This window comes from Podarcis muralis, chromosome 6 (assembly GCF_964188315.1).
Source record: "Podarcis muralis chromosome 6, rPodMur119.hap1.1, whole genome shotgun sequence".
Lineage (NCBI taxonomy): Eukaryota > Metazoa > Chordata > Lepidosauria > Squamata > Lacertidae > Podarcis > Podarcis muralis.
The window spans coordinates 56,818,865-56,834,744 of NC_135660.1; the positions used below are offsets into that span (position 1 = coordinate 56,818,865).

A 15,880-nucleotide genomic window follows, 5' to 3' on the forward strand; every position below is an offset into this window, starting at 1 on the left:
AAAACATTAAATGATGACATTTCATTACAAGGCTAAGTAGTGGCTTCTCTTTAATAAATTCTCATAATTTCTTGAAACAAGAATAACAACAATAAATAACAATAGAAATTGACTTGGTACTTACCATAACAATACCTCCAGACTGCTCTGCAGTACACATGCTCATTATAGGTGCCATACCAATGGTAGTACCTTGGAAATAAGCTCCACTGATGGAAGAAAAGAAAGGGTTTTTTTTTATTTTAAAAAACCACATTCAACTTTAGAACTTTACCATTCAATGGTAACCTCTTTATTTTACTAAATATAATCCAAATCCAATAATACGGGCTTTGCTGCTCTCTCCTTTAGTGCAGTAAGGACCTATATTCTCTCAGAAAGGAATTAGCCACCCCTGAGTCACATGTCTCCTGCCCAGCCCTGGCCAATTTCAATAGTCAAGAAGGGCAAGAATCCAGGACAGAAGTGGAAGGCCTCCAAGCTGTTTCTCAAGACTGCAGAAGGTGAAAAATATCCATAGTGACCTGACTAGATGATGTCCTATTTGCATCCATCTCTGACTCTGTCAAAGGTCAGTATGATACAAGAGATATCATTCACAAAATACACAGCAAGCCTTCAAGGGCTCTAAGTTTTGAACTCCACAGCCTCCAGAAAAAAGCCCCTGCTTGACACTGCGGTAAGGAAGTGAGATTCTTTGATACTATCACCACCACCACAGAGAAAGTCTGCAGAAGGATTGTCACCTGTGTTTGGTCACATTAATTATGACCCTTCTGTTATTTTGTTCTCTAGCAGGCCACACAATCATTTTATCACCCTCAACTCCTCAGGAGCCAATAACAAGGAGCCACTGTGGCCCATAAACTGGAGTGAGGAAGTTTGGGAGCAATCTGGAGTGTGGGAACAGTCTGGAATTTCTAGAATTTTGTTTTTGTTTTTTTTAAAGAGTAAGAAACCTTTGCTCAGTGTGCAGTTCTTGCATCCGTGGACGTACCTCACTAGTTGTGCATTGTCATGGGGTTTACGAGGTAGAAGTTTCAACTTTCGCCAGTCCAAAAACTCATGAAGGCTGGTGAAGGGGTCCTGGGTTATTGCGCACTTATCCATGTCATTCCAGACTTCCACTCCAACCAAGGCTATTCGTATATTTAGTGGCCTATAGAACTGATGAAACAGCCAAATTAACATGCTGGGTTTTATTTGTAATTTTATTTCAAATTAGAAAGTAGAATATGGCTGTATAAACAGCTTACATGAGGGAGGCCTGGAATGGACAACATTTTACATGCAGTGAAGCAGGAAGTTAGATCATGCTCTCTGGTTGCACCTGCCCTGCTTCTAACACCCCAGGATGGTCAGGCATGGGTGAAATGTTTATATGTAGATATATAAAATGCAATGGACATATCTAACCTCATAGATGACAACTGGATTATAAGTGGGTCAGCGACTGCGCTGCAGGTCTATGTGAGTTGTACTTCAACAAAAATATGCCTGAAATAAGGATGGAACTCTCTCTCAACAGTGAGATTCCTTAGCCTAGCAGACACTTGAGATCTGACAGGTGACTTGTAGTTGTAAGCTTCTTCTCTATTGAAGTGTATCTAATTAATTAATGGTCATTATACAGGTGCCTCCCCACTTATGCGTGTTCCATTTGCACATGACTGCATACACGTGTGGTGCCGGGAAGTGATTAAATAATTCAATTCAACTCCGGAAATGGCGGGAGAGTCCTCATGGATCACAAGGAGACTCTCCCCAGAGCTCAAGGAGGACATCAGTCCCAAAGAGACCAGAGGTGCACTGGGGCTTTGTATACGCTACTCCGCCTCCTTGCCTTACAGCTGGTGTGCAGGGTGGCACAGCAGAACTTTCCCATGCATGTTCCAGCCTCCTGCCAGCCACAAAACTTCAATTTTAGTTGTGGATATTTTTGAATATAGTATTCTTAGTATGGACTGAAGAGAGAGCAGCAGAGAGGGTGTCTAAAGGATGTTTAGAGACGCTCCCCACTTTATACAATTTCACTTATGTGGGGGGGGGGGGCTGGAACGTGACTCATGCATAAGTGGGGAGTCACCTGTGTTTCCCCTTTCCACACACATTTTCTCAATGGGGAATGACTTCAGTAAGAGCAGGTTTGCTATTGTTAGAAAGTAGACTACTTCACAGCAACAAAAAGCACCGTTGTCCTTTTAAAAAACTGTTGAATAGTGGAAAAGATGTTGGAAAGCTCTGTTGGATTCACAGTTCTTTATTGCAGCAGTTAGAACTGCTCCTGGAATCAGACTGACTGCAACCTAGCTGGCCGCTTTATATAATACTAATTAACTTGAAACAGTAACAACTCACAACTAGCTAACCAATCAGGAGCGACAGTTTTCAATCCTTCATTTACATACTGGCGGCCCTGAGTGAGAACTGCCCCTAATCTTAATACATAACACAAACTTTACCTTATCAACATAGTTGGCAATTTCTATCAGCCTCAGCTTCACTTTCTCCACGTCTTTGCCCTGTCTCTGAAACTACAAAAAAATAGTAACAAAGAACCATCAACATTTGTATTATACTCATTATTATTCTGCAGACATTATTTGTGTTCTCCAAGAAGGCATTAACTGACATATGGGTTTTACATACAATATGGGCCCATAGTAAGCTCCTATTGCCGACAGTAGAACCCACGTATGCCTTAAAACAAGCAAACATTGTGTGAAGGGGTGTAGTTTTTCAAACAAAAAAGGGCTTCTCATCCTGCTCCCACACAGCTGACTCACTGGGATCCATCTTATTGTGCAAAGAAAAAGGCTCTCATTTTAGCTGTCTCTCCGCCATAGGAAGAAAGCAATTCTGCTGTTTAAGCAGAGGTGTTGAAGAGGCAACGTCTGTCATTCTAAATGAGGGAAAATGCAAATTGGAAAACATTTCAATACGAGGTTTTTCATTTTTGGTTGCACTTCAGAAAGTTGAGATACTTTCAACCATCTGTCTTGTGTATTTGTTTTGAAGCTCTTTTGCAAATGCTCAGCAATTTATGCAGCCTTGCTGAATTCAGTAACCGGCAAACTGTATCTAAAGAACCTACACCACAGAATTGGTATTATTAATGCAAGCCAATCATAGCCTTAGTTCTGTTGGGTGAAAATTAAATAATGCAATGTAGCTCCAAGCATTCAAGAATTATGTTTCCTGAATCCATGCACATTTCATTAGTATGAATTAGCAAATTTAGGGATAGGGATTTCTCTCCCCCCCCCCCCCCTTCTTGCTTTGAGATACCTGCAAAGAGGCTTAACTATTTGTAACACCTTAGCATGCCTTGCAAATCATTGTGGAGACTTGGCAGAAACTGAATTCTTTACGTACTTTTTAGTAACAGAGACAGCATTATACGTTATATTATATTTAGGAGGCCCGTATATATTTTAATGTGAATCTAATTAATTAGCACTTCCCACACAAATATGTGGAAGTATAGCTATCCTTTGAAATTCACTTCTCTGAATTTTGTGATGCAGTTCTCTAACCCAAAAACGTAGATAAAAAGGATTTATTTTGGAAAAGTGTGCACAGTTATGTACACATTTGTGAAAAGAACATAAAAAAATGCATTATGTTGGGGAAAATTTGGTTGAAAATGCAGATGTTTGGAGAAATGCGAACAAAAATACATACACTTTTTCATGCTGTACTTAAAATTTAAAAAGTAGAGAATGTGATAAACTAAGATAGGCAAATTCGTTCATCTGTGTATGCTACACATCAAACTTTGCAACCCTTGGATTGGGTTGCACCTTGTTTCACTTGGGTAGCTCACTGGTGCACTACTGTTCACTTAATGCAATATAATGTATATACAGAAGTCCACAAATATGGTTTCTAGGCTGTCAGTCGTGACTAGCAATTCACCGTATTTTTCGCTCCATAAGACGCACCTGACGCACCTGTGGCCACAGACATGTGATTTGACGGTGAGTTTGGGGTAGCCAAATGCAAAAATATTGAGAATCCATGTGAATCCGTGCTTTGTAACCATGTTTTTGCGCCATTGCGGCCCCATGAAACAGTGGGTGTGTGATTTTTTTTGTGCATGCTGTAGCCATGGACATGCTATGTGATCTGATGGTGAATTTGGGGTGTCCCAATGCAAAAATCCTGAGGATCCATGGGTTTTTACCTCCCCCCTCCCAGATAGCCTCCTTTATTGCTAGCCTCCCTTATCTCCCTCTCCAATCACTTACTGATCAGCTGCTTCCTTTCAACAGTCCCTTCCCTCTTGTTTGCCTTAGTGTCTTTTCCTTAGCTGGAGCAGGTTTTTGCTCCTCCTTTTCTTCTAATTTCTCTCCTCAATGCTTTAGTCTTCCTGTCTCCAATCCTTGCAAGTTCACTGTCTTTACTTCCCCCCTCCCAGGCAGCCTCCTTTATTGCTAGCGTCCCTTATCTCTCTCCCCGATCGCTTGCCATCAGTGGCTTTGTTTCAACACCCACTTCCCTCTTTTTTTAAAAAAAAAAGCATGATCTGCTTTATGCCCCTGGGCAATTCAGCTCCAGGGATCACACATTCGCTCCATAAGGCACACATACAATTCCCCTTAATTTTTAGGAAGGAAAAAGTGCATCTTATGGAGCAAAAAATACGGTAATGCTGACAGCCGGCAAAGATGACCATACCAAGCTCTATCTAGCCTAATGCTGCCTACTGTCATTGTAGCAGATTCTCCATGGTTTCAGGCCATGGAGGAGATGTCAAGAACTGAACCTGGGACCTTATAAATGCAATGCCTGCATTCTTACACTTAGCTATGCCTCCCCCTTTTCTGGTAGAAATCACAGCACAATAAAAAAACCACCCCAACACTTTTAATACATGTAGGTAGAGAGTGGAACACAGCATTTACCATTAATATTTCTTTACCATCGAACAGGTTAGTCCACCACACTAATTTAAAGAAGCGTTTTCATTTTTTCAGTTTTTTATATCATAGATATCAATGAAGCAACAACATGAGGACAGTGAAGTATTTGTCTGATTCCTTCTCTCAAAGAAAATGAATTTTCAAGGCATATCATTCCACTAGTTTTATACAACCCCCTTACAAATATATTTCTTCACATTTTTAACTTTAGAAGTTGTGTACCTCTCGATTATCAGCCACAATAATGAGTTCCACATACTTGGTAGATTTCAGGGCTTCCCTCTTGTGCTACCGAAAAAAAGATATTTGTTTATTTTTATATATTCCCTTTCCCTATTAAAAAAAATGCTAAAGGCAGATAACAACAACAACAACAAAAAGCAAGTAAACAGTATCATAATCCACAAAAAATTATCATAATAAAATCAGATTAGGGCAGATAAAAAGCAGCCAGTTAAAAACATAATTAAACTAAAATACAAGTTAAAACACAGAGCAAAGAGATCAGATTAATGCTATTAGTAATCCAAGGACACCTAGGTCTCTAGATATCTATTTCCTATAACAGCGGTATGTTATAAAACAATTTAAATATTACTAACGGTATTTACTTCATTTGTGTGTGTGTGTGTAAAATTAAATTTGTATCGCACCTCTCTTCCATTATGGAACTATGGCTAAACCATAGTTAGCAATAATGTCATAAGCGGCCAAGTTTTAGTACAGATGAGGTTCGTGGGTGGACTTCCATCCACGTACTGACCAGACCAGTCCCAGAGCTTCTTAGCTTCAACAAGGTTGTTGGACAATGTCCTGGGCCCACCATATTTCAATATTCCCATGCAATGAGATAAAAGTGCAACATTCTTCAGTATTAGCATACAGTGTACAGTGGACTGGCATGATAGTCACTTCAGTCATAACACATTTTAAACACATGGATACACTTTGCCTCTCCTGTTGTTTGTATTCACATGTAAATTGCAAACATAATGAAGTTTATGCCATGGATCATCTAGTAAGGACCACCAACTTAGATTTGCTTATTTTCATGCTATGTTCATACACATATTCAGATACTAATATTGAAATATAATTTCAAGGCAAGAAACTAAGGGGTCAGAAGCGATGAACACCTTAAGTCAGGGGTAGGCAGATTTAGGATTATTAGATCTACTTTACTTTTTACTAGAACCCTGAGGTCCACTGACCTAAGCCTGGGGCAAAGATATTAAACAACCGAAATTGAAGCCTAAGAACTGAATGGAGTTCATGGTTCTTCCACACAAAAATCCACTCTTGGTTACCCCAATATTACTTCATTTCAGTAATATAATTTAGATCGGTGTGTGTGTGTGTGTGTGTGTGTGTGCGCGCCATTTTGTTGCTGCTACTGTAAAATATTGGGTGTCTGAAATATTTGCTGAGATGGTGCAATCCATGTATCAGTAGATTCAATCTAACCTCCTGCACATCCCTCAAGAAATGCACACACACATTACACGTTCTTCATTGTACCCCAGAACAGGGTACTTGAATGTGAAAAAATACACTGAGATTAAAAAATGAAGGGTAGATCAACCTTAGAACAGTGGGGAAGTATATATAATACATAAGTAACTTTGTATTAATGTAGCATTTTTACATGTAACTGGTTTTTTGTTGTAATATTTGGTTTAAGTTGTCTGTTGTTGCTTCTGTTTTCTACATAGCACTTAGAGATATTTTTAATATACTGATACAATAATCAATCAAGGTACAGTCGTGCCTTGGTGGTCAAACGGAATCCGTTCTGGAAGTTCGTTCGACTTCTGAAAATGTTCAAGGCGCAGCTTCCGATTGGCTGCAGGAGCTACCTGCACTCAATCGGAAGATACGGAAGACATTCGGCTTCCAAAGAAGGTTTGCAAACCGGAACACTCACATTCGAGTTGCAAGGCATTCAAGATCCAAGGTACGACCATATTAAATGTCCTGACGCTACTAGTAGGCAGTAACCTTTTTGTCTCTGAAGGGCTATATAGGGCAGTCGGAAGGAGAGGGCCACGTACCAGTAGGTTTGAGCAGCAATCTTTTTTCTGCTGCTCCAATGACTGCTAATCACTTGGTTAGTGGAGATGTATGGGTGGGGCATTCTTGGGTTTGGTGGACTGCACAGAGAATCATCGTGGGTCACAGGTTGCTCATATGTGGTGCCAGGATGCTCCATGCGAAGTAAGCTCGTCAGCACTATTTTCTAAGTTTGGCAAAAGTTTGGAGCGGGATGAAGCATCAAATTTGATATAGATGTTCTTGGCTTATCATATTAAATAATTGTGGACTGGACAGAATTTAAGAAAACGGCTTCCAGTTTAATGAACTTTAACCCAAATCTAGAAATTTCAAATTCTAGATTCCTGAAAGAGACTGAAACAGTCTGAACCTGGAGTTTCCAGCAGGATTTAATAAGGAAGTTTATTTGTTTATTGATGGAATACTCTTTGTGAAATAGTTCATTTATCAGTGTTGATGTCTTGCCAAAATATGAGCATGTGTGTCTCATGACAGGAGTACCAAATATACAGAAGCTCTTTCATTTTTAAATGTGAAATTCCTGAGTCTGCAATCTGTTACAGTAATATTGGACAGAATACTCCTACTTTTGTGTGCCCATCAATCTACCACAAAAGTGTGTGGGGGGGGGAGAGAGTGTATTTGGTGACTTTTGGAGTGAGGCAACTTGGCATTCCAAATGGGGTGGCCAAGGATTCTCTTGCCCTACCTTAAACACAAAAAATGATTTGCTGCCATATAATATGGCAGAAGGGATGCGGGTGGTGCTGTGGGTTAAACCACAGAGCCTAGGACTTGCTGATCAGAAGGTCGGCGGTTCGAATCCCTGCGATGTGGTGAGCTCCCACTTGCTCGGTCCCAGCTCCTGCCAACCTAGCAGTTTGAAAGCACGTCAAAGTGCAAGTAGATAAATAGGTACCGCTCCGACAGGAAGGTAAATTGCGTTTCTGTGCACTGCTCTGGTTTGCCAGAAGCGGCTTAGTCATGCTGGCCACATGACCCGGAAGCTGTACGCCGGCTCCCTTGGCCAATAAAGCGAGATGAGCGCTGCAACCCCAGAGTCGGCCTTGACTAGACCTAATGGTCAGGGGTCCCTTTACCTTTTGCCTTTAATATGGCAGAAGTGCTGCTTCAGGAGCCCATTGGAACGGTTTTCTGCTTTTAAAGCAACAAAGTTGGAATGATGCTAAATTTATGACATAGTATCACTCTCAGGAGTATTCTTGGGGGGAAAGGCAGCTGCCCTCATTGACCTCTCCTTCTACCTCTTCTTGTGCACAGGGCTTAGTTGATGATTTCCCCCTCTAATCAAGCCATTGTTTAGCAAGCCTTCCAAGCTAGTTCACTAAAGTTAGAAGACGTAAAACATTCCTGCTTGGCTGAAAAGGTCCACAGCAGTGATATTTTGAGATACACTCAAGATTCATCTTCACAAACAGTGCAAACAACCAAATGAGCAGCATTTTCATGCTCCAAAGAATTTGAACTACCTCAAAATAAAAACAAATGGGACAAAAGAGCTCTTGGAGATATGATGTAAGCTCCTGAACTTCTTATGTCTGATTAACATTATTAATCTGCTCCATGACTTGTCTGGAGGATGCGTTTCTTAGACAGACCATTTGTTTCTAAAATACACCTAATTATCACTTCTCTCTGCTTGCATAGCACAGCTTTCATAGTGCAATCAACTCCTCATTCATCCAAGACCATAATTTTTTTAAAACAACAACAACAACACAAACACAAAATAATTAAGCAAAATAACATATTTACAAACTATGTAAATGCAAAGGGGGGAAAAACAGTTTAGAGTCCTTGTTTCACCACACATTATTTCACAGTCTCTGCAGGATTCTTTTTATTTAATCTAGTGTCAAAACAGATAAGCAAGAACCCTAAAGTAGCTTCAGAGAAGCTTATTCCGTGGTGGCTGAAAGCACATGGAGATGTAATTGTTGGCAGTTCCAACCACATGTCTTTGCACGCTACCACATCCTGAGATTTCTGAGGAAAGCTGTGAGGAAAGGAACCTAATGCTGAGTTTTAAAAGTGGCTGAAATCTGTAAACAATCATCTCTTCATGTAGTAAGATTTAAAATGGCCACTACTTCCTGAAGTTCTATTTCCACCAGATAGGGATTATCATTTTAGGAAGAAAAAAACCACCACTTTTTAAAGTCTTTAAACAAGCTATGGAGTTTATCTACAGCCTTACTGAAAATTGCCTTCGATTTGTTTTGTCTCGTGTTAGGATTTATTCTGGAGTGAACTGCTCTGTTACAGTGAAGTCTGCTCGGAGAAAGTGCTTTTCATACAAAGGAGCTTAATAACTGGAAACAAAAGACGTGTGTGCAGATCAAATATCCTTATTAATGTGAATAGGAATGTGTTGTGAGCTCCATAGAGGTATCTGAGTGCATCTTAGATACCTAGACCAGAACACATGCTTGTCTGTAAACTTGCTTCCCTGTAACTTATACAGTATATGTACAAAGCCAGAGATTTATTTGTTTTTTTAAAAAACCAATTTAAATCCCTTTTAGATCATTTATCTTAAAGTTAAATTGAAACACTTTTGAAACATACCGGTACTTATCGAAAGATATTTGGAGAAATATATTAAAAATAAAATCCCCCATTTTAAACAGCTATTTCCTTTTTATTAAGGTGACCTAATTACTCCATACAGTATTTGTATGTGGGGGGAAACTTTTCCTCTTGGGAACATATTCAGTACAGAATCTATATGAATGGAACCTTAAGTATATAAGGCTGACTTCAGACTTCACCTTCACCAAATGGGAAAGGTTTTTTCTGCCTATGGAAGGCTACTGTTCAGCAGAGGGATCCCACTAACTGAGGGAACTTCAGCTGATTTTTCCACTCCTAATGCATACAACTGCACTACCCCTGTCTCCTAAACATCCAGAACAGTCTGGGATGTGGTACTGAGGTCTGCAGGCAAAAAAGTGCTTCTCCTCTTCTGCTGGTAGAAGTTTGAATCCAACCCATATGTGTACTATGTTGGCATAGAATCTGTCACAGCCTTGAAGATCACATATGTTTATACAGTACGTTACTCATGGCTCCCTCACTTTTATAAATTATTTTGCAAGACTGGTTATTCTGATATGGAACTCTATGTACATTTATAGATGAGCTGTTCTAGTGTTAATGAACTGAAACAGTCTACACATCCATTGTATAGCTGCAGCACATACAATGGTAAAACGGATTTTAGAAGCATGCAGTAAGGAGCAATAATATTTGGAAATGTACCTTTTAATGCTAATACAATGCAAATGCATTTGTTCCATCATATAAATAATACCCCTTGATGTTGGGCTAGGCTGGTGTACCTAATTTGAACTTAATAAAAATGATAAGTGGGTTACATAGCCAATGTGCCTTATGCACTACAATACTTCTCATGCAATAAGTACTTTAGACAGATCTGCTACCACATTATTCCCTGACCCCTCTCTTTAATGCTTGCTTAATGCATATATAAATCTGTGGTCTTATTTGCTGTATCTGCCAAAACCTCTTCCCCCATTTCATTACACAGTATGTAGCTCCCATTATCTTGATATGCATTTTTATTCAAGTGATATACCAATGGGGAAAATGTTTGAGACCCTATACTTTAACAGTGTAAGTGACTGGGGCATTTATAATTTTTCAACAGCAGAATCTTCCATAATTTTCTTTAGTCATTGGGAAACTCTTTCCCTAAATTTGGAGTTTGTTATTAGAATAGTAACAGAAATCAGGCCACCAGCAGCACTTGTTGATCTGCTAGCTATCAGAAAGAATTATAGGGACAAACTACAGACAGCAACCTATTTCTGTAAAGGAGAGATAGGCAGCTTATGGCCCTACAGATGCTGCTGGACTGCAGCTCCCATCATTCCTGACCATTGGCCATGCTGACCGGGGTTGACAGGAGTTGGAAGCCCAACCATATCCAGAGGGCTACAGGACCCCCATCCTTGCCACAAAGCGCTTAGTCATTAAACATTATGCAGACATATTTAACCTTTAGCTGACAAAAGATGCTGCTTAGAAATTCAAGTGGCTTGAATAGTTAATGAGGAAGATTCACAAAATAGAAAAATAAACAGTGGATGTGAACCTTTTCCCGGCAATAGCACAATGTACAAAGTAAATCAGCTTTCCCCAATATTCTCTACTTTTGCCATGTACTGCTGCAATATGCTTCAAAACAGACTTTATCCCAAGATATGGAGACATAATGTCAGATTTGCCTAGATCTGATTCTTTAAAAGCATGAAGGAGAAAAGTACAATTTCCACCTACCCTGCTAGCAAATTTCTGGATAAATTGTGTGGTATCCTCCGGAGTGATGCCTGAGATGTTAGGATGATGACCACAAGAACCCAGAGCTAGTTTTAAGTCCCTTGCTTGGTAGATTATATGTTCATTTGTAGCACCTTCCAGTGGCTCCAAAATATAGGCATTATCCTCAAACAAAATAAGACCCCTGTAGTATAAAACAAATAAATGATGCATTCCTTTATAGTGCTATGTCGTATGCTTGGTTTGCAACAAAGTGACAGATTTTCAATAAGTATGAAAGAATAGCATATGTTTAGATCAAACCCCAATGGGGCACAACTATAAATTCTGCATACTGTAATCTTGGCATACAGTTCGCTACAATGAATATATTGTTTCTCTCTGCCTAAACCCTGCAGCCCAGTGCCAAACTGCATTTGCATTTTATAGCAATGCATGAACATTCCTCTTCCCAGAGAGACAACGTCATCTGGCACAGGGCTGGTGCTCAGCAACTCTTTCTGATATTTTGAATTATTACGACTTTACTAAATTGTATTAATTGTATTAATGAATTTATTCTTCTTTGTTTTATTTATATGTTACTGTATTTGATATTATAGTGTTTGCAACTATAATATCTATAGATATATTATATAAATAAAATATATAGATATTATCACAACTATGGTGATTATTGTGAGCTGCTTTCAGCTCAACACTTGTTGGAAAAGTGGAATACAAATATCAAATCAATATCAAGTGACCATTGCTCAAGCCTTTGCAGTGTACTTGTTTTGGAAAACTCCGAAGAAAAATTAACAAACAGAAACAACAATCTTTAAACTCTAGTATGGGTATTCAACATGCCAAAGGGTATGACTATCAGCAAATACCAATGAAAACAAAATTAAACAAGGAAACAGGATCAATTTAAAAGAACTTTTTTTTTTTAATCAGTTAATAAGACCAAATTGGTTTGTTGAGAATGGTGAGAGTGGGTGCATGAAGAATTCAGCACATATTGTTAAGAGTCTTATAATTACTCCACTATGTGTTCAGCTCAATGCTCGATCAATGATCACTGTGCCAAAAGCACACACCATTTTAAGCAGCTTTATAACATCATTGTCATCCCACATTTAAGAGCAGAAATTCTTCCAAGACAGCTTACAAGGAAAATAAAAAGACATTAATAAAATCACATTGAAATGACACAAAAAAAATGAATGAGTCTTCAGGATTCTTCCCAAGTGCAGCCGGTTTTGTAGGTGGGAAGTTGAGTGGGAACAATCCTGATGGAATAGACTCTGAAGTCTTCTCTTCTTTGCTTACTTGACTCACTCGCCTTCTTTCACACAGGTTGGAGGGGAGACAGAGAACCCAGGTAGAGCAGGCTTTGAGAGCTGGCTCTGAGATCTTTGAGTGCCTACCTGCTTGCTTGGTGCTCCTGTTCCTTCCCCGTTGTATGTAATGACTTGCAAGTTGGATATGTGAACCAAAACAGGACTGTGTCACCACATGCCCTCCCTGCATTGGGAACGTCCAGTCTACATTCTCACAATGTTCAATGAAGAATGAAATCAAGGAGGCATCCAAGAGAGAGCTCAAAGTATAGGTGATGGTGTGGAAGCAAGAAGTCTGTTACTTGCTCCTCTTCAGCTCAAGCCCGCTCTTCCACCAATGGGTATCAAACCCATTGCAGGGGCCAACACGCAATTTAATTCCTGACAATGAATGTGGATCACCTCCATGAGGGATAACATGAAAACTAGCTCAGTCTTTGTTGCAAAACTGGTACTGAGCTGGAGACAAAGATATCTCGATTTCTTCTAAGCACCTACCTCCCCAGTTTTCATAGTGCAATACAAATCACCTCTCTACACCACAACTGATTCTCCTTCTGCAAGATAGGGATAACACTTAGCTCTCTCAACAGGGTGTTACAAGGCTTAACTAGATCCTTTCAGAAAGCATCTTTAGGAATAAACAGCAATAATTCCTACTGCTTTTGAAAAGTGGCTGCACTCCGGCTTATGTAATTACTGCCAAAAGCTTTGAGCTGTATAAGAGATTCTTTAATTCCTGTATCCAAATAGCTATGAGCTACTGGTACTTAATACACAGTATTAGCTACTTCCCTAGGCAAAGAGAACTTTTCCTGTGTGTAAGACCCTGCTCCAGGGAAGCTGGGAGGGCACAGTCTTAAAAATTATGCCAAGCCTACAAGATGATCTAGAATCTTTTATGGGGTAATATAATGACCAGGTTTTACTTATCACATGCCAATCAACACAGCATTCCAATCAAAAATTGTTTCTAAACAACAATTTTCTTTCAAATACTCATCAATAAAATAAAATAATGGAAAGCTATAACATGTGCTATAATTGTCCTTGATTACCAGAGTTATTTTTTCATAGCGTTCCTTCCTTAATCATTGTCTCCGTTTTGTCCCTTTTTTAGGAGATCAGATTAATAGGTGCCTAATGTGACTTGCTGGCATTGTGGGCTAGCAAGTAGGCAGATGTCTTATTTTTAGCACACGTTGATGTAAATGCTTTCCTATGAATACTAAGGCTGGAATCCTGCACACCCTTACCTGGGAGTAAGTTCCATAGAACGAAGAGTAGGATTACTCACCCTCCCACAGAACAAACCTTGGAGTGATGTGGCCCTGATCTTAGTTGGTTAGAGTGTGGTGCTGATAACACCAAGTTTGCAGGTTTGATCCCATAAGGGACAGCTGCATATTCCTGCATGCACCGGGTTGATCCTCAGGGTCCCTTCCAATGCTATGATTCTATGATCCTCACTGTGGGAAACTGCACACTTGCTCATTCTCACTAGTGAAACATGCCAATGATAGGATTGCATCACAATGCTGGTGCAAAGGTGCCAGTCATATCCTGTAGCAGCACTGGATTCCTTAAGCTTGATCCTATATACCAGGCATCCCCAAACTCAGCCCTCCAGCTGTTTCTGGACTACAACTCCCATCATCCCTAGTTAACAGGACCAGTGGTCAAGGATGGGAATTGTAGTCCCAAAACAGCTGGAGGGCCGAGTTTGGGGATGCCTGCTATATACTCTTACAGTGGAGTACACAGAGGATAGGATGCAGTGGTGTTTTAAGTTACCCTCAATAAAGCTGAGAATGGCACTGAAGATGACTTATTCAGCCACATGCAAACATTCCTAGTCACTGCGTGTCCTGCAACATGAATGAGACTCTGCAAAGATACAACCAGCAGTGGCCAACAACTTCCCACAGCTGCTAACTTTATGAGAAAGCTTAATTAAATAAATGTGGCACTCTTCTGGGGATTTCCCCCCCTCCCATGTTCACAGCCTTTATAATATCTAAATAATGTGCAAAATGTAGAAGTTTTTGTCTTAATTTTGTTGGAAATATAAACTTAAAATAGCTCTGCTTTATTTAAGGTCAGAGAGAATTCTTGATTATTTCCTCCTGAGGGCTTCAGTTTTCAGATTTATATTTTATTAGTAATGATAGGTTTTTAAAAGCTATCACATGTTCATCACACAGCAGCACTAAGTGCTAGGTTGTCCTACAAATAAGTTCTTTCTGTAACCACAGTTCATTCCTTCACAGCAGTAGGGAATTGGGGTGACATGGAAGGCTGCAATCCGATGCACACTTACCTGGAATTAAATCCCTAGAAGTAAGTAACTCAGTGGGGCTTACATTCATTCTGAGTAGACACTGTTCAGCTTAACTTTAATGGTGCCAACTAAAGGTCAGCGGGCTTTCTGGTCCAGGATCTGCTTTGCATGTGGCTAAGTCTCAGGTTCAATCTCTGGCATCTCCAGGTAGCTTTGATAGACCTCGGTCTAAAACCCTGGAGAGCCGCAGCCAGGCAGGGTAAGCAATACTGAGTGAGATGACTCATTGGCCTGACTCAGTATAAAACATTGCTTCCTATGTTCACTTGTGCTATAAGGTGTTTCCTCCATCCCATACCAAGAGACAAGATGGACAAGACTGTACAAAAAACTGCTGATTCAGCATAAAGGAGGGGAAAGGGAAGTCAGACACTGTGACGCTCACTTCTGTTCAGTAGGTAGTAAAACGTCAGGAAAGGATGAACTCTTCCTCTGACTCAGAAGACAAGGTCAATTACATTGTTTTACCACCAGCAGTGAAATAGATCTACCCATTTCAGAATATAACCGCAGCAGCACAGGGTAGGGGAAACTGGCTGTTCTGCTGTCTGCCAAACCAGGAGTGGGAACCTTTTACAGCTGTTTCCAAAGCTCTCCCATCCAGAACCATTTCGACAGGTGAACAAGACTGCCCACTTGCCAATATCTGGCAAGGTTAGGTGTTCTCATGATTTAAGGTTGTCCTACTTACCTGAGTCCAGAACATGTACTCAAAGTTACTGCAGACTCGGCATAATCTTGGACATGACCATGGTAGTAGCAATGAGCCTAATTGAACAGAGAATAGTGAGGGGGGAATCAGTATCTATAGCTCAGCTCATTTCATAAGTAATGCTAAACCAAACTACAGTTAAGCATGAACAAACAAGCTGCAGCTCTTCAGAAGGAAAAAACAAGGTTGGTTCACTCTAGAC

The 15,880-nt window shown here is 40.0% G+C and overlaps 1 protein-coding gene across 2 annotated transcripts in view; it reads right to left on the reverse strand.

The window, feature by feature from the left end:
• Positions 1 to 15,880, reverse strand: part of ADAM12 (ADAM metallopeptidase domain 12) — a 178,654-nt gene that overhangs the window by 63,250 nt on the left and 99,524 nt on the right. For both annotated transcript variants that reach the window (XM_028729961.2, XM_077930356.1), the window contains exons 5-10: positions 15,658 to 15,734; positions 11,301 to 11,484; positions 5,148 to 5,213; positions 2,463 to 2,534; positions 998 to 1,167; positions 125 to 209 (exon numbers count right to left, since the gene is read on the reverse strand). In XM_028729961.2, coding sequence (XP_028585794.2) covers positions 125 to 209; positions 998 to 1,167; positions 2,463 to 2,534; positions 5,148 to 5,213; positions 11,301 to 11,484; positions 15,658 to 15,734 — 654 coding nt within the window. The remainder of the gene's footprint in view (positions 1 to 124; positions 210 to 997; positions 1,168 to 2,462; positions 2,535 to 5,147; positions 5,214 to 11,300; positions 11,485 to 15,657; positions 15,735 to 15,880) is intronic.